At 47.2% G+C, this 22,068-nt stretch overlaps 1 protein-coding gene across 5 annotated transcripts in view; it reads right to left on the bottom strand.

Moving 5' to 3' along the window:
* Nucleotides 1–22,068, bottom strand: part of ARHGAP22 (Rho GTPase activating protein 22) — a 265,828-nt gene that overhangs the window by 30,406 nt on the left and 213,354 nt on the right. For 4 of the 5 annotated variants that reach the window (XM_050960123.1, XM_050960124.1, XM_050960125.1 and 1 more), the window contains one exon: nucleotides 7,008–7,215. In XM_050960123.1, the coding sequence (XP_050816080.1) occupies nucleotides 7,008–7,215 (208 nt within the window). Of the gene's footprint in view, nucleotides 1–7,007; nucleotides 7,216–12,844; nucleotides 13,076–22,068 lie in introns of those variants that run through there. The other variant, XM_050960129.1, reaches the window with a different exon arrangement.

Consider the following 22,068-nt stretch of genomic DNA (forward strand, 5'->3'; position numbering starts at 1 on the left):
GTGCTCCTCTCTGCCTTAGCTTTACTGTGCACTACCCCCGTCTTCGTCACACTGTCCGCTCCCCTCCCCCTTAGCAATGCTGGGCACTCCCCTGGCCCATATGCACACCTCCACCAAAGCTCAGGCTCATAGATTTTAAGACCAGAAGGGACCATCATGATGATCCAGTCTGACAGCCTGCGCATTGCACAGAACCTTGCCCACTCACGCCTGCAATTGAGCCCTAACCTCTGGCTGAGTTATGGAAGGCCGCAAATCATGCATGGTTTGAAGACTTCAAGTTGCAGAGAATCCGTCATTTACACTAGTTTAAATCTGCAAGTAACCAGTGTCCCATGCTGCAGAGGAAGGCAACTCCCCGCCAGGGTCTCTGCCAATGTGGACACAAGAACAAATGGATATAAACTGGACACTAGAAAGTTTAGACTTGAAATTAGACGAAGGTTTCTAACTATTAGAGGAGTGAAGTTCTGAACAGCCTTCCAAGGGGAGTAGTGGGGGCAAAAGACATATCTGGCTTCAAGACTAAGCTTGATAAGATTATGGGGGGGATGGTATGATGGGATAGCTAATTTTGGCATTTAATTGATCTTTGATTATTATCAGGTAAGTATGCCCAGTGGTCTATGATGGGATGTTAGATGGGATGGGATCTGAGTTACTACAGGGAATTCTTTCCTGGGTGCTGGCTGATGAGTCTTGCCCACATGCTCAGAGTTTAGCTGATCGCCATATTTGGGGTCGGGAAGGAATTTTCCTCCAGGGAAGATTGGCAGAGACCCTTCTCTGCACCTGTTCCAGTTTGAATTCATCCTTCTTAAACATGGGAAACTAGAATGGCACACAGTATTCTAGCTCTTAAGCGATTTCAGCTGTTAGTCTCTAAGGTGCCACAATACTCTTGTTCTTTAGCTGTTAGTAGGGGAGCCTTAGTGCTGGTGCACTCAGAACTACTATTCTAAAGTAGGTATCAGTGATTTCAGCTCTGCAGCATGTAACAAGACTCCTTATGGAGTCAAAATTAGCTCTGCTATCACACTGGAGAGGTCAAAGTGCCCCCAGAAAGAAGCCATCCTATCAAGCATCCACCCCTGTCCCCGCCCTCTCTCAGTTCTCTGGGCTTTGGAACCCATGTCTCTTGCCTAGCAAGTGCTACAAAGTTGAGGGCTTGTCCCTCCATCATAAAATGCAATTCACATAACCAGGATAACTACACTTTATTTACTCCTGTCCCAACAACAAAGAGACTGGGGATCCCTCAGCAGCCAAAGTGACCATTTGGGCAAGCAGTCCTATCATGCTAGGCAGGGTGGGTGTCCATGCAAACAAGATCAGCCCCTGAAGTCCTTTTCCACAGCTCACCACCAGATGTCAGGGTAGAGCTCATTCTGACTCCACTTACAAATATAAAATAAACTCCAAACCAAAATCCTAGAACAAAGCCCACAAAACAAACATTTCTCTCTCTCCCTGCATTGGCAGGCCTCTTCTAGCCCCTCCCTGGCTGGAGTCCCAGTCCTGACTCCCAAGACTCTGCTACACCCTGCTCACTCCTAACAGTCTAAGATCCCTGAGGATTCCCACTCTCTACAGCTTTCCTGCAGAGATGGGTTTATGTTTTCTTCCAGGTTAGTAATAAAAATGTTAAACAACATAGGGCCAAAAAACAATCCCTGCTGGGCCCCACAACCAACACAACTGCTCAATGATGATTTCCCATTTACAATTACATTTTGAGACCAATCAGTTAGCCAGTTTTAATCCTTTTAATGCGTGCCATGTTAATTTTATATCATCCTAATTTTTTTTAATCAAAATGCTGTGCAGTACCAGGTCAAATGCCTTACAGAAGTCTAAGCATACAACAGTACACTATTACCATTATCAACCAAACTTGTAATAAAAAAATCAGATTTGTTTGAAAGGATCTATTTTCCATTAGCCCCTGTTAATGGGCATTAATTATATTAACTCCCTTTAATTCTTTATTCATTGTATCCCATTGCAGCCCCTCCATTATCTTGCCCTGGATCAGTGTTAGACTGACATGAGTATAAATACCTGGGTCATCTTATTTACATGTTTTAAATACTGGCACAAAATGGGCTCTCTTCTAATCTTCTGGAACTTCCCCAGTATTCTAATCAACAACAAATGTTAAGCAAGCCCCTCAGGCAATTCTTTTAAAACTCCTGGAAGAAAGTTATCTGGATCTACCAATTTAAAATTTTTAAAATTGGTAACTTTAGTAGCTGCCGTGTAACATTTTCCTGAGATACTAATGGTAAAGGTGTTATCATCACATGATGAGACTACATCATCTGGTTTTTATCCACATACAGAACAAAAATATTTATTCAACACTTCCGCCTTTTCTGTTTTATTATTGATAATTCTACCATTTCCATCTAGTTATAGGCCAGTACTATTGTCAGGAATTTTTTTGTTCCTAATATACGTGTATAATGCCTTGGAGTCCTTTACTCTGCTGGCCATAGCTTTGCTTCCCTTATCAATTTTCTACAATTCTTAGCTTCTGATTTATATTCCTTACTATCAACTTTCCCCTTTCTTCTATTTGTTTTATACATACATACATACACACAATGTACATAAGTAATCATGACTTGATCACATTTATAATGTGCAAACAGAATAAAGTCCAGTCCAGTGATTTTATATTATATACACACACACACACACACGTGGTGCTTTAAAAAGGCCAATTTTACAAAGCAGGAAACAATTTTGAGTCAGATCTGCTGACAGGAATAATTTAATCAGAAAAATGGGAGTGGTAGTTGGGAATTGTTATAAGAACATTTTACTTAGATGTCCAAAAAGCCAACGGTGAGGAAGAAGGCTATATTAGTTTAAAAAATGACATGGTTTAAAGGGGCAGTGAAAGCAGCTATAATTATATTCCTCAACGCTGGCTTTTTGGGCGTCTAAGTACAATGTTCTTAAAACAATTTATGATTAAATTATTCCTGTCAGCAGATCTGACTCAAAATTGTTTCCTGCTTTGTAAAATTGGCCTTTGTAAAGCACTGTGTGTGTGTGTGTGTGTGTGTGTGTATATATAATCATTGGACTGGACTTTATTCTGTTTACACATTATAAATGTGATCAAGTCATGATTACTTGTACCTACGCTACCATTAATTTTTAGTTCTGTGATCAGTTCCTTTTTATCTGTTACAACAAGGTCTAATATAGAGTTCCCCCGGATTAACACTTTTTGAGTTAGAGGACAATTTCCTACAATATTTAGAAATTCCAGGGATGTTTTAGTACTCGCGGCATGAGACTGCCAGCATATATCACACAAACTGAAGTCCTTGAGGATCATGCACCTTTTTTGCCTACATATTATAGTTAGATGTGTAAGGAGCTGGTCAGCCTGTTCCCCATCCTCTTCCTTCAGCTTTAGCTATACAATGTGGTCTTTCATTGCCTGTCTGCTCCCACCAGCCTTAGCTATACTGTACACTCTCATTACCGGTGCGCTACCTGAGCCTTAGCTACACTGGGCATGTTAGCTGATCTAATTCTATGAAAAAACAATGCTAATGGATGTGTTTCAGACTTTAATTGGCCAAAGGCAGGATGTTCAGTATTAAGAGGACTGATATGGAGAGTTACGTCAATTTAGCTAAAGGTGTGATTTTAAACCAGTTTAGCTAAACCCGTGCAAACCCCTGTCTAGACACTTATTTTGGTTAACTGTGGCCGCCTTCTTTTTTTTTTTTTTTTTTAGTGTAACTTGAGTTGACTAGGAAGAGGTTCATGCTAAACTGAAGTAAGCTATTCAAAACTAAGGGCTGGTCTTCACTCAGAGATCGACGTTGCTGCAATCGATGCAGCAGGGATCCGCTAAATCGACGGCAAGCACTCTCTGATCGACCCCGGTACTCCAGCTCTCTGAGAAGAGTAAGGGAATTCGACCAGAGAGTGTCTCCCATCAACGCAGCGCAGTGAAGACACCGCTAGCTGGAGTAGCAAAACTTGGGTCCACTTACCCCCACAGTGAAGACAAGCCCTAAGATAAGGGCATCAAAACAGGAGTTTACACCAGTTTACTCCCAAGCTTGCACTGGTTTGGACAATGACAGTCTCCACCATAGCTAGGCCTCTGCTTCTTGAGCACATGTAAAGAAAGGTCTGACTCAGGACAACAGTATCTATGCAGCACAGGTGGGCCAGCAAATGGGTGGTCAGAGTCAAAGTAGGCTGAAATTGGGGTTCACAGTTTGGGCTCAATTCCAAATCTGGCTTTAGGTTCAGATATGCCGGCAGCAAATTCTCACCAGGCCCAAGAAGGCAGAAAAAACTCCTAGAACCAACTGAGCTCACAAGCTGTGTTATCACAGCCTCTGCCTCCCCCACCCCTTCTCCCTTCCCCTTGGAAAGTACAAGACCCAAGTCTCTTCTGCACAAGCAAACAGAGTCACTTCTCCCTACATGAAGAGCCAACTTCTGCCCTCTGATAGGCACCTGCAAGTAGGATTGAATTCAGTGGGAGCAGTATCAGGGTGCTGGGGAAGCTTGCCCTAACACTGCCAGGGCTGCACCTTCCTGGAGCTACAGCTATCTTAGGGCTCGTGTACCAGGGGACAAGCTGAATTAACTAAAGGTGTGAAGTTAAAATGCATTAATGTCCTGTGTGGACACTCTCATTCAGAAGTAAAATGACCTCAGTTCATTGCAGCTGAATTCCCTTTGAAGGAGGCTGAAGCTAAAGCAAATTAAATTAACTTTACGCCTTTAGCTAATTCATCTTCACGTTCATGAGTATCCCCGTACAGACAAGCCCTAGGAGACGCAAGAGGATGGCATGCACTCAATCGAAGCTTCCCCAAAGCAAAGTGCAGAGATGATTTCATGGGGTTTCATTCCCAGCAGCACTATCGTGGGCACCCAGAACAGTGGCAAGTTGATTTTTCCCATCTGCTGAGCTGGAGGATGGGAGCCACGTGCCTTTCCCCCACCCCATTCCCCCTTCGCAGCAGGAAGCTGAACCACAATGTAAGGAGTCATCCAGCCATGTGGAGGAGGGGGTGGACTCCACTTGGATAGTGCCATTGAGCGAGCAAATATTGACTGTAGTTAAGAATCAAAGAAGAAGGATGGGTGGCCCGGAAGTGGAGATGGGGAGGGAAGAATTGGAAGAATGTCTTCAGTAAATTCTTAAAGACATTCCTCCCAGGCTGGAAATGAGCAACCCTGCGTCTCCCACTCAGGCCCATGCTACCTCTTCCTGCAGCAGTGAGCATGAGGGGCACAGACAGACAAAGTGTAAGCTGGCTTGCAGGGGCAAGGAGATGGTGGCATCATTGCTTAGAGGTCTGGCCACAAGACCTGGGTTCAAGTGCTGCTTAGATCACCAGTGAAAATTATCTCACCCAGCAAAATCACTGGCAACAGGTCACGGTCCTGATATTAGGATCCAAACTCCCACAGCATCTGGACTTGGATCAAATCTTCCTGGAGTTCAGCTGCGCAGAGTTACTGCTGGGGGGCCCATTTCTAAAAGCACTGTGCAGTTTGGCAAACTGCACATATCTTCAGGAGAGGCTCAGGGCTGCAATGTTGGGCATATTTGGCTAGATGTTTCCCCCCTCGCCCGTATTCTGGGAGGGTCTTTAAAATCTCTTTCCTCTGAAGCATCAGGGGTGGCCACGGCTGGGGATGGGAAATTGGACAGGATGGGACAGGGCTCTGAGGGGGCACTGAGCATTCTCTCTCAGGTGCATGGCTGACTAGTTCCTGCTCACATGGGCAGCGTCTAACCCATCGCCATAGGTGGGATTGGATGGAATTTCCCCCCAGGTCAGATTGGCAACGAGCTTGGAGGGGGGTGGGGAGGAGGGGTTCACCTTCCCTTGCAGTGTGGGGTGCGGGTCACTTGTCAGGATTATGTCAATTATTTCCCAGCCATTACGGGGCCTCAGGCCTGCTGCACCTCGGTCCCTCCTAGTCTCTGCCTGTGACACATAATAATCTAGTCTCCTGCAGGTTGTAATATTTGGTCTCATTTTGGTCCTGGGTTTAGTGTGCAGGGGCTGGTGGCCTGTGATATAAAGGAGGTCAGGCTAGAGGATCTGGTCTTAAATTTGATGATACTATAAAAGTTACTTGGCATGTCTGGGTGGGCCTGCTTCCCCCACCCTCACCCACCCCCAGCACAGCGTGTACTCCTTGTTCCTGGACAGGAAATTAGTTTTCCCCCTGTGACAATTTTCAAGAAAACTGGAAATCATCAATATTTTTGTCAAAATTCTCCGACTTTTTATTTTTGGGGGTGTGGGGGACGATTGTACATGGAGAAATGTTTCAATTTTCTCTCAACCAAAAGCAACCATTTTTCAGTTTTCAACCCAAAACTGTTCTAGTTGCTGGAATTTCAAGGCAAACATTTCCATTTTTATCGAGAAGCCATTTTTGTTGAAAAAAAAATTGTTTTGGTGGAAAATTGTTAACCAGCTCTCCATACTTCAAGTGTAATGGCCAGGGGACATCCCTTTGGTGCTTCTGACCGAGACTTCAGACCAGTCAAAGGGGAAGAAAAAACCAGCCTAGGTCTTGCTGGAGATCTAGCGCATGTTGAGAGGACCCTATGGGAACAGGTGGTCAGACACCCTGCCCAGACAGAGTGTCATACATGTGATATCTGTTCCATGTCTTGATCCTCCCGTAAGCTGCTGAGCACTCTGGCCCAGAAAAGCACTTCAGTGTGTGCCTAACTTTAAACACATGAGCAGTCTCATCAACTAGGCACATGCTCAAATTTCAGGTCATGCTTAAGCACCTTGGACCAGAGCCCAGTGGACCTTGCAGGACTAGCCTATAGACAGCATGTTAAATAAACGGAACCACAGTCGGAAATGAGCATCTCCCAAGACTGCCACATCTGGGACGTTATCAGAAGCCAGGGATGTTACAGAAACATGTGTTAACGATCAAGAGTTTGGCGCTCGCCTTGAGCAACTAAGATACCAACTCACCTGTCAAAGAGGGGCTTCTCTCCACAATCAAATGAATCCTGCAGGTCCTTGACAAGGTTGGCTTGACCAGGCATGCGAAAAAGCCCTTCTTCGGTGAGGCCTCGCTCCCGGATAAAATCCACACATTGCTCCACCAGCAGTGGGGCCAGACGCAGGCCATACTTCCGCTCGTACTGCACCGTGTCTTCCAATCGCTGCCCAAAGATCCCTGCCAATGAGAGACGCACCCTGGCATTAGTTTTTATTCGCCACAAGCCAGTGGATGGGATGGGGTCAGGGTGGGAGTTATATTTAACATGAAGGGAGCAAAACTGGAACATGAATCCACTTATTACCAGAATCAGCAAAAAATCAACCAGGAAAAATTACAAACTCATAATTTTCTTCTACTTAGAATGAAAAATACTATAGGCCAAATTCTGCCCTGACATATTCAACCAGAGCTTCCACTGAGGTCACTGGCAGGTGCCCAACTAAGGGCAAAAATTTTCCTCCCAAGAAAGGTATAAAAGAATTCAACATTGGTTTTGATGACTTGCAGCTGTTCTCCATCTTTATGGTAGACCGGGTGATTGTGTTGACACAGTGCCTTTGATCCAAAGGATAATAAAGCCCCATTTTAAAATGGATGCACTGACTTGGCACATCAGAATCTACCACTGGAGCACACCCACCTCTGGAAAGGGACACAGCTGCTATTTAACAGCTCACAGCAACTCAGCCTAATGGCTAGGAAAAGAAATGAAGCTTGGGACAGGAAGCGAAGACTAATGTCCCCCACTGACACTGCCAGGGGAGCGGTAAGCAGGCAGGATGTAATAACCCACGCTGGACCTAGCCACAGACCCAGGAATTAGTGGTAACGCTGCTGTGAAAGATCCTTCCTGACCAAGGCCTTTACTTTTACATTTCATTTTCAACCATTTCAGCTAACTAATCAGTCTCCTTTGCGGCCTTCACGGGGATTATTTACCATGTATTTGCAGTAGCACCTCAGGCTACCACCCACTTGGGCCCCAGGGTGCTAAGTACTGTACAAACATATAGCAAGTGACAGTCCTGCACTGTGCTGTACAGTAATTAATGCACGTGCTCTATAAATGGAGTCATGTTTTCTCAAGAGAAAATCCCTAGTGTAATATCTGTGCAGATCAAATCCTCCAACCCAAAGAATATGGAAGGGGGCTCTGGGGGTGCAGGCCATGAAAGCACTGAATGCCATGGAGAAATGCTGCCTCTCCATGGACCTGTTCCACTGCACACACACTGAAAATTAACAGAAACACTCCATCAGAAACCCAATTAAGCTGCCTTTCTAGAAGAAACAGCTACCCACGCTATTCAATCATGAGCACCTTTACTTACCACACATTGAATGCACCCTAATGCGCCGTACATACAGTATGCTCCTGTATGGTCATGTGTAAATGTAAGCCACACCTGCACCATGTATGTAACTCACACCATGTGGAACTCTGTCTCCCTCTAGTGGTGGCTGGGCCTGCTATAGCCTGAGCTAGCAAAGCATGATTCCTTAGCTCAGATACTACAGCCTCATGCTTTTAGATTCAAAGATCCCAGGATCAATCCCCACTGCTAGGGCCCCATCCAGCTGCGTGGCCTAACATATGGATTGTGAACCCTTAGTTCTGCTGCTCAAGATGTGGCCGTGGGAGCGTAGGAGAAGCAGCATTCAAGCAATTGACCCTGCTCAGAACAGCGATTTCAGATAAAGGTATAATCCCCAAATCTATTCAATTTCAGATGCAGCCAGACCATGGCACATATGCAGCCTGATCCCAAGCCCACTAATGTCAATAGACTTTCCATTGTACCCATAATTAATCTTATGGCTCTGAAGATACAAAAGCATACAGAACCGGGTTCATACTGTACTCAGAGCCAATTTCCTAGGAATAATGTCAGGTATGTTCTGTGCATAAGAGCATACTATGCCAGATAGTCAGCATTGTTAGATTATGAGATGTTTTGTTGTTTTTAACATCTCACTTACTATCCCAATATTAACCACAGGACTTCATGTTCTTTGTTTATTTTACTAATGCTTTCATGGTAGGTACAGAACTCCTAGCAGGAAGTTTTCCCAACCACCATTCACTGTCTTTCAATGGAGCAGCCATACTAGATCAGATATATGAGCCATATTTGGCCCAATCCTGTACATTCCTTGCTGAGATTCTTCCCACTGACTTCAAGGAAGATATGCCTGAATAGTGTGCATGATTGGGCCCTCTAGTCCAGGATGCTGTCTCGGCTCATGATCAGTAGTTGAGGTTTCAGAATAAGGGTTAACCTCCCTCAGTAATATACCTAATTGTGCATTACTGTATCATGGTTGGTGTGCAGGAAGGAACTCCCCTGCTGACACCAACTAGTGATCAGTTTACTGAAGAATGGGGATCGATCACCTTTGTCAATCTAATCCTAGCCAGTGTCCATGCTAATTTAAATTCTTATTTGTATCAGTGTCTAATCAACTTGTGAAGCTTAGCTGAGCTATATGTCTCAATAATATCCCAGGGCAGGGAGTTCCAAAGGTTAACAATACATTCTGTAAAAACTAATCTCTCTCTCTCTCTTTTTTTTTTTAGCTGTTGCTTTTTAAACTAATTGAGCAGCCTGTCCCCTTGTTCTTGTGTTATAGCTCAGGGTAAACAGAAGTGCCTATTCTATGACACGCAGCACTGTATGTGGTTCTAGAAGAGGTCTTCTTTCGAAAACCAAAAACAATGTTTTTAAGTGAATTTTGTGACGGACTGACAGCTCTGGTGTCCAGAGTCCCCACAGCACCTGACACTTTTAGCATGGGCAGCAGCAAAACATGCTTCCCTACACTATCCTATAGCCACAGCTCAACTCCCACTCTCCAGGTGAAAGGGCATGTCTGCATAGCCCCATACAGTCTTGACTTCCCTGCTGAGGCTGCCAACAAGCAGGATGCATTTGGCCTCTCTCAGGAAGGTAGGTTTTGTCTACACACAAATGGACACAGAAGGGGAATCTCCAGTTACTGGAGCTCCCCAATAATAAGGCTGCTCATTAGCTATGAACAGAGGAGCAGAGACATTTACTCTGCTAGACTCTGTTCCCAGTAGGTCATTGCAGCTCCCTTCACAGCCTCTGTTTATTTTCCACTCTGCCTCCTCTCTGAGCCAGTTTCCAGGCTTCCTTTCCTAGTACGACCTGGTTTTGAGTTGAACTTTTGATCCCAGCTGAGTGGGTGCAAAATCACCCCAGACCATTCCCCCTCTTCCTTAATCATTTCTGGCTTTTGCCAGGTTCCAGGCAGCAGCTGAGAGATGAAAGGCTCCATCTCCCATTATCTCCCACAAGCACACCTCTTCCTCTTGGAACTGAGGATCTTGTGTGACAATTGCTTTCTTCCGGGAAAGGACCCATGTTCACAGGATGCTCAAGCTATGGGAGACTTCGGAGGCAGTGTCACAGGACGGCAGTGTTCCTGCCAGGGAGCTCCAGCCTCTATCAGAAATCAGATTGTCTTCTACCACCAGCCCTGTCTTCCCAAATCTCTCCCCTTCCCACCCCCATGCCTACACATCCCCTTCCCCCCACATAACTTGCCAGTGATTTTCAGGGCCTTTTCTCTTTCTGGTTACATGCATGGGGTTGGGAGGAAGAAAAGAGGCAATATGGACACTGCTGGGTAGGAGGTGAGGATTCGGCCACCTCTTGGGCAGAGCGGATGGGATTAAAGCTACTTTATTGCTGCTCCAGAACAGACTCGAGGCCTCTCCCCCACCCCACACACATATACACGATGTTGCACTATGCGCTGCCCCTAATGGCTAGACCATACAGCAGTTCAGGGGTCTGCTACTGACCTCCAGTTAACACCCCCAGGCAGTGTTGGCTGGAGCTTTCAGATCCAGCGCCTGAGCATGGGTACAGACGCGGAGGGTACAGAGCGAGGTGCTACCGCACTGTCTTTGAATTGGTCTCCCTTCTGCATCTCCTAACTCATCCAGCCCTGCCCAACAAGGGCTTGTGAAAAGGAGGCAGCCACATGGTCCCGTTGCCTCCCCCACCCCAAGGCTGGATTGGCTTTGTCCTAACTTTGAAACAAAAAGCAAACTAGGAGCCAATTCCACACAGCTCAATCTGTTGGCTCCTGGAGGCTCAGGCCTGTTTTTAATCACCGGTGCCTGCAGCTCCCACTGAATTTGGCAGAGCTTTGCTCTCAGTCTTTGATCATCCGGTTGGAAGACATTACTGCCCTGCGCTGCTCTCTCTTCCCATCCCAGCAGATGTGGGAGCCAATGCCACTCAGCCTAAAGACCCACCGGCCAAGGTTAGACTAGAAATCAGGCCCAAAGCTATTGGCACCCAAACAGTTAACTCCTCTTGTCCTATCCTTATCTAGTGTCAGGCGTTTTGTTTGGTTTCAAAGCAGTAAAAGAACATGCCTGGGACCACATCTTTACTCTCTGGAAGATCCAATAGATACCAGACAAATGGGTTAGAACAATTGGGGGGGTGGGGAGTTCCAACACGCTGCCTCTGTTCTTTAAAGAGTTAGGTGGATCTCTGCAGAAAACCAAGCCAGCAAGGATTCACTGACTCACAGACTGGCTTTCTGTCCCTGTCTAAAGAGCTCCCCCACCAGCTCCAGGCACACAGTGCCTATGCATTCAAACATGCTGTTCAGACATGCAGTGGGCAGGAAATACATCCTTCTCCTGGTTTCATTCTTCTCCATCCCAACTAAACTACAGAGAGAAACAAGAAAGGCAGATCTTGGTTCCCTTTAGCTCAGATCGCTGCTCCAGGAGAACACAACGCTTAAGAGTGGAAAGATCAAAGCAGATATGTGTAACTAACACACGTATGTGTTGTTACACACACAGGGAGACAGATTCAGGCACACACGCTCACCCTTGCATGCACGTACATTCTCACCACGGACATGCATACTCTCACACAGCTGTCAGCCTCAGACATACATTACCACAAACCCATGGAGACCCAAGAGCTTGCACAGGGTTACATATATGCTAACCAACATATGGACATCTGCTCTATCTATCTCATACACTCCTCCCCCACCCGATCTGTCACTCTCACATACACAAAATCATGGATGGGCACAGGGTCAGCCACACACACACCTCTCATTTCCACACACCATCATGCATGCTCACCTCCACGCATGTGGACACATGAACACATATTCACCATCATGCACAGACTAGTTTTCCTCACTTGTGTACATCAACACACACCCTCCAGTGCACATCATTAGTATTTCAGTAGCAGCTACAGGCCCAATTGTGCAAGGATGCACATGCACAAACAGAGGAAGTTCCTGCTCCTAAGAGCTTATGCTCTAACTAGACAAGGCAGACAGAGTGGGAGAAAGGGACACGACTATCAGGACTGAAGGAACAGAGAGATTATCAGACATGCCCAAGGTCAAACTGGGAATCCCTGGTGGAGCTGGGAACTGAACTCTGATCTCCTTAGTTCTAGTCCCTTCAACAAAAGACCATCCTTCAGACATGTTAAGACATGTTCACTCATGCATATACATACGTACGTACATATGTACATACGTACACACACAAATTCAGCTGCAAAAAACTCCCCTGAAAACCTACTTAGCAGTTAGCTTTGTGTCTGGGGGTTGAAGACAGCATTTCTGGCCCTAGACCATACCCTCCTCACTGTTTTACTGCTGTAAAGACTGAAGGTATATTTAGCCTGTGTCTGAGCTTACCCAAGTATTAATGCAAAGATCTGCATTTCCTCTAGCAAAAGGAAACCATAACAACAGGAAGCTCTGGAAAACTGTTGCGTACCTCTGGTTCTTGTGCAGCACTCAGCTACATGGCAGGCACTCAGCTTCAAGCAGAAGCCAGGCAGCGTCAGACAGCAGGAGCGGCAGAGAAAGAAAGTCCTGACTTCAGGCATCAGACACATTCTGAGTCCCAGCACTGGCAGTCTTCCATGCACCCAACGCTGGAGAGCACAGAGCAGCCGGTCTGCCCTGGGAGATAATCTCAGCAGCACATCTGGTCTCAGCTCCACGACTCGGCATTAATTATGACTTGTGCAGAAAGCATTTGAAATATCCAATGAGATGCTGAGCTAGCCAGCAACCTCAGCAAGTGGAAAGAGAGACAGACAGGCAGGTAGGATCTTGCTCACCCTCCATGCTGCAGCCTGTGTAAACAGCTAAGTATGGGTCGCAAGTTTTAACAAAGGCATCCCCTATAGGCTGTGTAATATATTCATGCTCTAATTGCTTGTCAGATCTATGCCTGATAGTCAGGGGAACTCAGCAACAGTTGCTGTCTGCATGCCATGCTCTTGGTCCCTTCATGCTATTAGCTGCCGCACAGACAGTCCGTTGCCCCCACCTGACATTTTGATTGAATCCCAAGTGCTAGACCTCAGACATGCATCCCTCCCCACCTGAATCAGTCACGGGACATCCGCTCAGCTCCAGGTTAATTTGTAGCTTCTCACATGGTAGAGTCTGAGCAGCAGGCCCAGCCATAGCCTTATTTGCTTTAGCCATCCCCACAGAAGCTACCCAATGTTACTGCGAAGAACTGAGCAGGATAGTCAACAGGACAGAACCAACTAAGGGGCCCAGCCACATGGGGAAGGGAGGGGTTTGCAAATATGAAGGCAAACACCAGGTATTGAACCAGCAGCCTCCAGGGCTAGAGGCAGAAGTCACTGCAGCTTGAGCCCAGAGATCCACCCACCTTCTAGATCAAGCACAGCAGGAGAATGTGTAACACACTGACCAGTGGGTCCCACAGATCTTGGGCACAATACAATAGCTTTACTTCACTCCATTTAAAAAATGGATCATAGGACTGCAGATCAGTGACCCATAACGCACCGGCACCATCACCCCAAACTTGTGAGACGTGCCGAAGTTTGGCTAGCTATCCTCCCACCCCAAGAACTCCCATGGATGCAGCTGCCTATTTGCTTCTGGATATCTGAGGTCAAAATACCGCATATACAGTCATTCATACAGCTTATGTTACCTGAACTGAGGAGTCTAATAGTTCCAGCTGTTGCCTGCAGGAGACCACCCTACACTTCAAGGTACAGTACAGGGGCATGGGAACAGCAGGACAATGTCATATTGCAGTTACCTCTGCCACAGTTACCATCTGATCTCCATTGGGTGGCCCACGAGAAGTAGGTCTCAGTCTAAATCATAAGGATGGGGCGCATGTTGAATACAGCATTCCTAATCCAAAGCACTCAGAAATCGTGAATCAAAGGCCAAACTGCCATGAGATTGGCTTCAAAATCATGAGATTTTTCTTTTAATTTGCCTTCTGGGTTTTGAGACACTAGGCTGGATGTGGATCACACTTCCAAGCTTTTCTGGGCCACCACAAGGGCAAGAAACACTTTTAAATCAAAATGAAAGCTCCAGTCCCAGTCCCAGGAGCTGTGGATTGATGAAGGACACCCAATATTGCTAGACTCATAAGAAGGATTTGAGAGTTGGTATGAATGGGTTCTCCGTTCAGCTCCTGGAATTCTTGGCTGGCAGGACTTCTTTGGGAATTGAGCAGACACACGCAGTCCACCAGGATACCAACTCTTTATTACTGCTTATGCTCCAGGTACATCATAACATAGCAGCAGCTGTATGGAGTCCCCTTCCTGACCCCTGGCTCAGCCTTTCATACTGCTTGCTTTCTTCTCAGAGCTATCCAGTTACCTCATTAGCTCATCAGGCTCCCTACTGGTGCAAGTGTTCCCTTCCAAGCTCAAACTAACCAAGTCCCTCCTGCTCTAACTACAGCCAGAGCCCTTTGTGTTTTCACTGACCTGGGTACTGTCTTCCAAAGGGCTCATTTCTAGCTGCTAACAGCAGCATCTCTCTGCTGGCATCACTGCATACAAATTACCATCACAACTGTCACTAGGTGCTCCAATGGAGACTGACCACCTCTCTCCCCAAGGGAATGGGGTTGCTGGGTGGGGGGGCTCCAATGGAGACTGACCACCTCTCTCCTCAAGGGAATGGGGTTGCTGGGGGGGGAGGGGGGATGTGTATGCTGCCGCTACCGGGCTGCTTTTGTTCTGTTGCTAGAGTCTTGATCTCCAGGGCTATGTGTGGCTGGGGGTGGAGTCTCCCGGTATGCGCTCATGAGCAGTTAGACCGTAGGGGCTAGAGCTGTGGGAAAGAGACCTGGCTGCACATGTCTTTACAAGCCTTCAGACTCAACCCAGGCTTGCTGGGAAGCTCACTCAGGCTCATAACCCCCCCTGAAAACCTGGGTAGGTTTCTAGCTTGGCATCTGTCACAGGCCAAATTCAACCCTGAAACCGACAGCAGAACTCAGGGACGGTGAGCCCCCAGGAACTGCTGTAAGGTACCAGTCCAACCCACTGTGGGAATGGAACCTGCCTGCCTTCACACAGCTCCCCAGGGGGAAGCAAGTAAACTGATTCTGGGCCCAAGCAGCTATATTCAGGGATGTAAGATCCTGGGGTTTGGTTTGCTTCTTTTTAGAGCAGAGGTGGGCAAACTACGGCCCGTGGGCCACACCCAGGGCGTTGAATAGAAGGCAGGGGAGTGCAGGGTGGTGGTCCGGGGGCGAGGGGGAACAGGGGTCCAAAGGGGGCAGAGGTCCCGAGGGGGACAGTCAGAAAGAAGAGGGGGTTGGATGAGGCGGCAGGGAGCAGCCAGGGGCAGGGGTTCGGGGGGCACTCAGGGGACAGGGAGAAGGGGTGGTTGGATGGGACAAGGGTCCCCAGGGGTGGGGGGGCGCTGTCAGGAATGATAGGAGGGTTTGGATGGGGCGGTGGACGTCCGAGGAGGGGTCAGGGAGTAGGGGTGCGTGGATGGGGCGGTGGACGTCCGAGGAGGGGTCAGGGAGTAGGGGTGCGTGGATGGGGCAAGATCCTAAAGGGCCCATCAGGGAACCAGAGGGGGCCGGGTTGGATGGGGGCAGGAGTCCTGGGGGGGGGGAGCAGATAGGAGGTGGGGGCTGGGCCATGACCCTCTCCTCTAACCAGCCCTCCATACAATTTACGAAACCCGATGCGGCCTCAGGCCAAAAAGTTTGCTTGCCCCTGTTTTAGAGGTAGGGCCTAGTCTTAAAGTTTTAATCCAGATCTGACCTCACTCAAAGTTTGGGCACATTCAGATCCAGAATTTTCACTTCAGGCCCATTTCTTATCCAGCCAAACTCAAGTGGATGGGTCACTTCCTTATGCCGAAAGAAAGCTGGCACTCAAATAATTAAGGACAATCAGTCATACTGCTAAACTCAGCAGAAAATCATCTAGCAATCCTCCTTCCCTGGGCACAGAACAATTCCCTTCTATTCCCTGCTCTCCCAGATGTTTGGGACAGATCCTCTTAACAAAACTCCACCCCGCCTTGGTCTAGTATTCTGGACCAGGGAGCCATTTACTGTAGTCTGAATGAAAATCAAAGCCTCAAAGTAAAGAGTCCTCTGCATGCTGACTGAAATAACCAGATCACACTGATTTTCAGCTGTGTCAACCGGACCTGAATTTAGGACAACATGAGACATGGCGCAAGCATTGAAAGATTATTAAACATCACTGCTCATCTTCCCTTAGCAGTAGGGGGGACTCAACTAATCCTGTCTAAACAGTTTTTCCATCTCTCTGAAGTATGACGGGAAGGAGCCTCATTAAACAGCGCAGTAAATGACACTGCAGCGGACTCTGCACGGCTTATTCTCTGAACTGAGCTTATAACTGTTTGCACGGAGAAAACAAAAAGATGATAAACAGCCCTGAGCATTGCTTAGCCACAACATCCAGAGTGCCGCGCCAAAACTAGCCACTTATTAGTCTGCTTCTCTCTAAACAACGACAAGAAGAAATATTTGGAGAATGAAATGTCGAGAGCAACATAAAAATACCTTTCACATTAACAGGCAGTGATCTGATCTGATCTGAGCAAATATCCCTTGGAAAACTTGATTCTCCACACAATGCTATAACAACATGGGGAAACATACATTTGGTAAATGGCTCTTCAGTCTAGCAGGCAAAGGTTTAACACGACCCAATGGCTGGAAGTTGAAGTTGGACATATTCAAACTGGGGATAATCATACTGACTTCCTTTGTAACTTGCTTTGTGATCTGGGGATGAAAGGCAATAGGTAAGAGCTAGGGAATATTTATTCAGACCAGTGATATGTAGATCAGTTCACATAAAGTACCAGTCAAAACCAGTGCCCCCAAGCCTTGCCAGAACCCCAGACCTCAGCAGCTTAGGTACCTGGGAAATGAATGGAGTGATCATTGGAGTGCTTCTCCAAACCAAACCTCAGGAGTGTCCAGCTCTGCTGGTAGCACGCCTCCATAAACCTCTCATTGCTGAGTCAATTTCACATTCATCGTTTCACTTTGCTACATAATTCAGGCTCAGCAAGAGAATCCAATCCATTTGCTAATTCTCATGCATGGTCTTATCTTTTACATCTAAATTTAAGTTGCAACGAACACAAAGCATAACTGAACAACCAAAACCTCCATCCTTACATGTGAAGGGTGAGTATAGGGTAAAAAACAAACAAACAAACAAACAAAATCTAGTATAACCATGACATGCAATGCAGTAACCTACTCTTCCCAGCTATGGAGCGGTTTGTGCTTGGGAGCCTGGAATGGCTGCCATTTGGCACTTTGAATTGCAAAAAGATTGCAATAGATATTGATGATTCCTCTGAGATCTGCATTTACAAAGGAGTCCCGAACTCCTCCCATGTGTGAACTGATTCTGAACTGCTGGCCTTCCCTTCCCTTTAGAAGGAAGCACAAAACTGGGTATCAGTGGAGACTCATTTCCAATTCTTCCAGTGACTTCCCCTGTGTGACTGCTCTGTGCCTACTAATACTTCTCTAGCTCACCGGAGGGTAGGGAAGCTGATTTACCAGTGGTGCTCTCCATCCAAACTAAGATCCTCTGATGAAAGGTGTTCATAGCTTGCCTTCTGCTAAAGATATTTGTGGGCAACTAACTCCACTGCATCTCTGTCTGTCCAGCTAGGAAAAATCCTATTCTCTGAGACTGGGACAAGCGAAGTCGAGTCACTCACTGCTCATGGTGAAGCTACCAACCTGCACTGAGAAACCACATGTCCTGACTGAGCAGCAGTGTCCAGCTTGATGCTGAAAATGAGGACTGACCCTTGGCTCAGATAGTGTCCTTGTCGAATCCCCCACAGGGTGGATGTGGTAGTGGAGAAGAGAACACACAGAGTTAGCACTGTGCCCCCTGCCCCGTGCTGCAGTCTGGGGCATAAACGGCCAGCGGAGGAGTCTGGGAATCAGGAGAAAGGCTGGTCTACTGGCTAAAGTACTGGCCTGGGAGTCAGACCTGGGTTCTAATCACAGACCTGCTGTATGACTTTAGGGTGACCAGATAGCAAGTGTGAAAAATTGGGATGGGAATGGGGAGTAATAGGAGCCCATATTAAAAAAAAAGCCCCAAATATCGGGACTGTCCCTATAAAATCAGGACATCGGGTCACCCTATATGACTTTAGGGAAGTCACTCTCTGTGGCTTAGGTCTTCTTCCTACCTATTATCTGTCTGGTCTATTTTGAGTGTGAGCTCTCACTTGGGGTATACACAGCCCAACAGGGCCTCTGCTTGCTATTTTAACAACAACAAAGCGGCACACGTTCTTATTCAGGTGGCATTTACTACTGAGGCAGGAACAAATATGTCTCAGGACTGACATGCTCAATTCATCTAGAATCTGTAAAGTTAGATCAGAATCAGATCAGTAACAGGCCCATTGCTGCTCCCCCCGAAACTCCTGTACACAGGTGAGCTGCTTGCTGCAGTTCCTGTACCTCCTCCACTAGGCCAGGTGATCCAGAATTAACCTGGGAATCAGGAAAAAGGAGGACAACTTCCTGGAGCTTAAACTCAAGTGGCCACTGAGCCTGGATGGGTCAGGAATGTTACAGCACAGAGATACACAGTGGCTTTCACCCCGAGGGCAACAGCTGGATTCCGGCCAGAGCCCTTAGCAGCAAGCAAGGAAGCCCCTCAGAGGAGCTGGAAAAGCACTGGAAGGTTCAGAGGTTTAGTCAAACATCGTGGGGATGGAAAGAGTGGGGAAGCTGCCCTTTCTTGTGGCATTCAGGCATTCCTGAACCAGAACATGAGGAATTCTGTTTAAATAAGTTAACAAAACTTTTCTGAGCCATCTCAGCAGCGACCCAGGACGGAGTCGGCCACGGCAGACAAACCTGCAGCCCAAAAGATAGCAGGTGGGTGAGGACTGTAAAGCTGAAGGTCTACTACGGGGGGGAGGGAAGGAGGAACTTCCAGCACTTAATGAGCGTCCTAGAGGAGCTGAAGAGATTGGAGGGTCTCTCAAAGGGTTAAATCTGCCGCCTGCAGGCAGCTAGCTGCCTTTCTCCTTTAACACAGATTCTCGCAATATTCATCAAAGAAACAACACAGAGATATTAAAAAACTTGCCTGCAAGCTGAGAAACACCACAGGTACATATTTGACCTATTAATCACCCACTGCCATGGCCTGCTCTGAAAGCCAGGGGGGCTTTGAGTCTGTCAGCTTTCATAAACCTAGCACAAACATGGCCATAGCTCACAGAGGAGGCCTGTGCGGGAAACCAAGAGTGTGGCAGGAAGTGATGTGGGTGACTCAGTCGGGGGGCACTTCCTCTTCTAAGTCAGCCCCCCCAGGCACTGCCCCCATCAGGGCTGGAGGGAGACATTAAACAGTCCAATGTAACAAATCTGTGGCCATCTAAGATTTCACCGTTATCACTTGGCGGTGGCACACTATGGCCAACAGGAATGGAATTCAGATCAGTCTGCTGATGAACACTGGCTCCTTCATACTTGATCTAGAGGAGAATCACCATCAGCAGTAAAGGGCATATGAAACAGAGATGAGCAGTTCTAATTGTCTCCAGTAGAGGGTTGAGGTGCAAATATACATACAAGCCTGTTGATGAGAGTTTGTAACGCAATAGGGGCTCTTTTGGGAACAAATATGCTTATAGTCACACTATCTTCAGGGAAGGGATTGTAATTTCTGTGTTCACCCAGCACAATAGGGCCTGAGGCCTTTGGCTGCTGCTAAAAGCTCCATGTAAAGAGGAGCCTCTTTGCAGGGCACAAGAAATGTTATTGGTCCCACAAAATCCAGGCACTATGCTACACATTCTTGAGTGCCATCTGTTGGCACCTTATTTACATATATGCATTCAGACATCTTGTTTGAACACTCCTATATCAGGAGCTACTGTCATATTAATAATTTATTAGCACTGTAGTAGTGCAGAAGAGGCCACGTGGCACAGAAACAATGTACTTCTACTTCTAGCCAATAGAGGGAGCTTCTGGTTTGTGGGCGAGTCCAGCACGCCCTCTAACAGTACAAGCCCTTGTCCTTTCATGGGCCCTAAGGGCTTACATGCAGCACTGTGGCGATACTTGCCACTATATATAAAGAAGCTACTATATTGCCCAGCAGATACCATTCTTGGCCCCTGGTGCCCATGACCTCATGAGCTAAGAGACAACGAGCCAAAACGCCAGCTGGTGGAAGCCATAGAGCGAGTCCAATTTACAGCACCTGAGGGATCTGGCTCATTGTTTCCACCCTTTGCAGCAGCACTAACACTAGCCTCACCGGCAGCCTTCAGCTCCAAGGTTCTGGGGGTGCATGTCCTTCCCTGGATAGAGTGGTGCTAACACACTTCACATGGTGCCACACACTGCTGGGCGCTGCTCTGGACCTTCCATAGTCCTGAGATGTCACTCATCTCAGTCTGGAGCCAGGCAAAGCTTGGATGTTTGAGCTGAGTTGCAAAGTCATAGCTCTAAAGCCAGAAGGGTCCACTGTGACCACCAAGTCTGAGCTCCTGGGTAGCACAAGTCAGAGAACTTCCCTGAATTAATTCCTAGCGCAGATGTTTCAGAAAAACATCCCATCTTGATTTTAAAATGGCCAGTGATGGAGATCCACCCTGGCTCTTGGTTAATTGTTTTCTAGTATCTTACAAGTCATACGTGTGGAGGGAGTGAACCTCACAGGGCAGAAACCTAGGAGTGTCTCACGAAGCCCTGAGAAATGTAACGGCTCTGGTTCATCTCCAGACAGTAAGCTCTAGGGCAGTGGTTTTCAAACGTTTTGTGTTGATGACCCTTTTCACAAAGCAAGCCTCTGACTGTTATCCCTCCCCCTATATAAATTAAAACTGGGGGTAATTTAATTTAATGGGGGCTCAGGGTTGTCAGCCCCACAGAGCTGAAAGCCCACGACCCCCATGTAACCACCTTGCAACCCCCTGAGGGGTCACAACCCCCAGTTTGAGAACCCCTGCTCTAGGGATCATGGCTGTCAAAGCCCCCTAGGGTCACTTAGGAACACAAGTCCCATTGATGTTCACCCCAAGCATGGTCTTAGCCTTGTAAGAGTCTATATGCCCTGTTCCAGTAGCTGTAACCACCTCTGCAGTGTACCAGAGCATGATCAGATCCAGGGCTCATGTTTTCTGCACGTTTGAAGTCTATGCAGGGTCTGATTAATGGGTCCATCTTTGTCTCTTCTCTAGTACAGATCAGAGAGAGTAGCCAAAGGGAAGGACAGCCCCATGGTGAGGGTGCTAGCCAGAGATCTAGGCCTGCTCCATCACAGACGGCCTGTGTGATGTCAGGCAAGTCACTTGGCCGCTCTGTGCCTCAGTTTCCCCATCTGTACAATGAGGATAACAGCCCTCCCTGCCTCACAGGAGTGTTGTGAGGATAAATACATGGTGAGGTGCCCAGACACTATGACAATGAGCCCATAGGGGTACCTTAGACATTAGGTAAGTCAGGTCTCGTCATATCCCAGGGGCAGATGTGAGAGACAAAGATGATGCTGAGCAGACTGCTGTGTTTGGGGGGCAAGGTGCAGATAGCTAGGCCCCATACCTGACTCAGTCTTCTCTTAGTCCCGTGCCTCAGTTTCCCTATCTGAAAAGAGGAGATCCTGACTTCTGCTGCTACAAATACTGACTGGG

Source organism: Gopherus flavomarginatus, chromosome 6 (genome assembly GCF_025201925.1).
Source record: "Gopherus flavomarginatus isolate rGopFla2 chromosome 6, rGopFla2.mat.asm, whole genome shotgun sequence".
NCBI lineage: Eukaryota > Metazoa > Chordata > Testudines > Testudinidae > Gopherus > Gopherus flavomarginatus.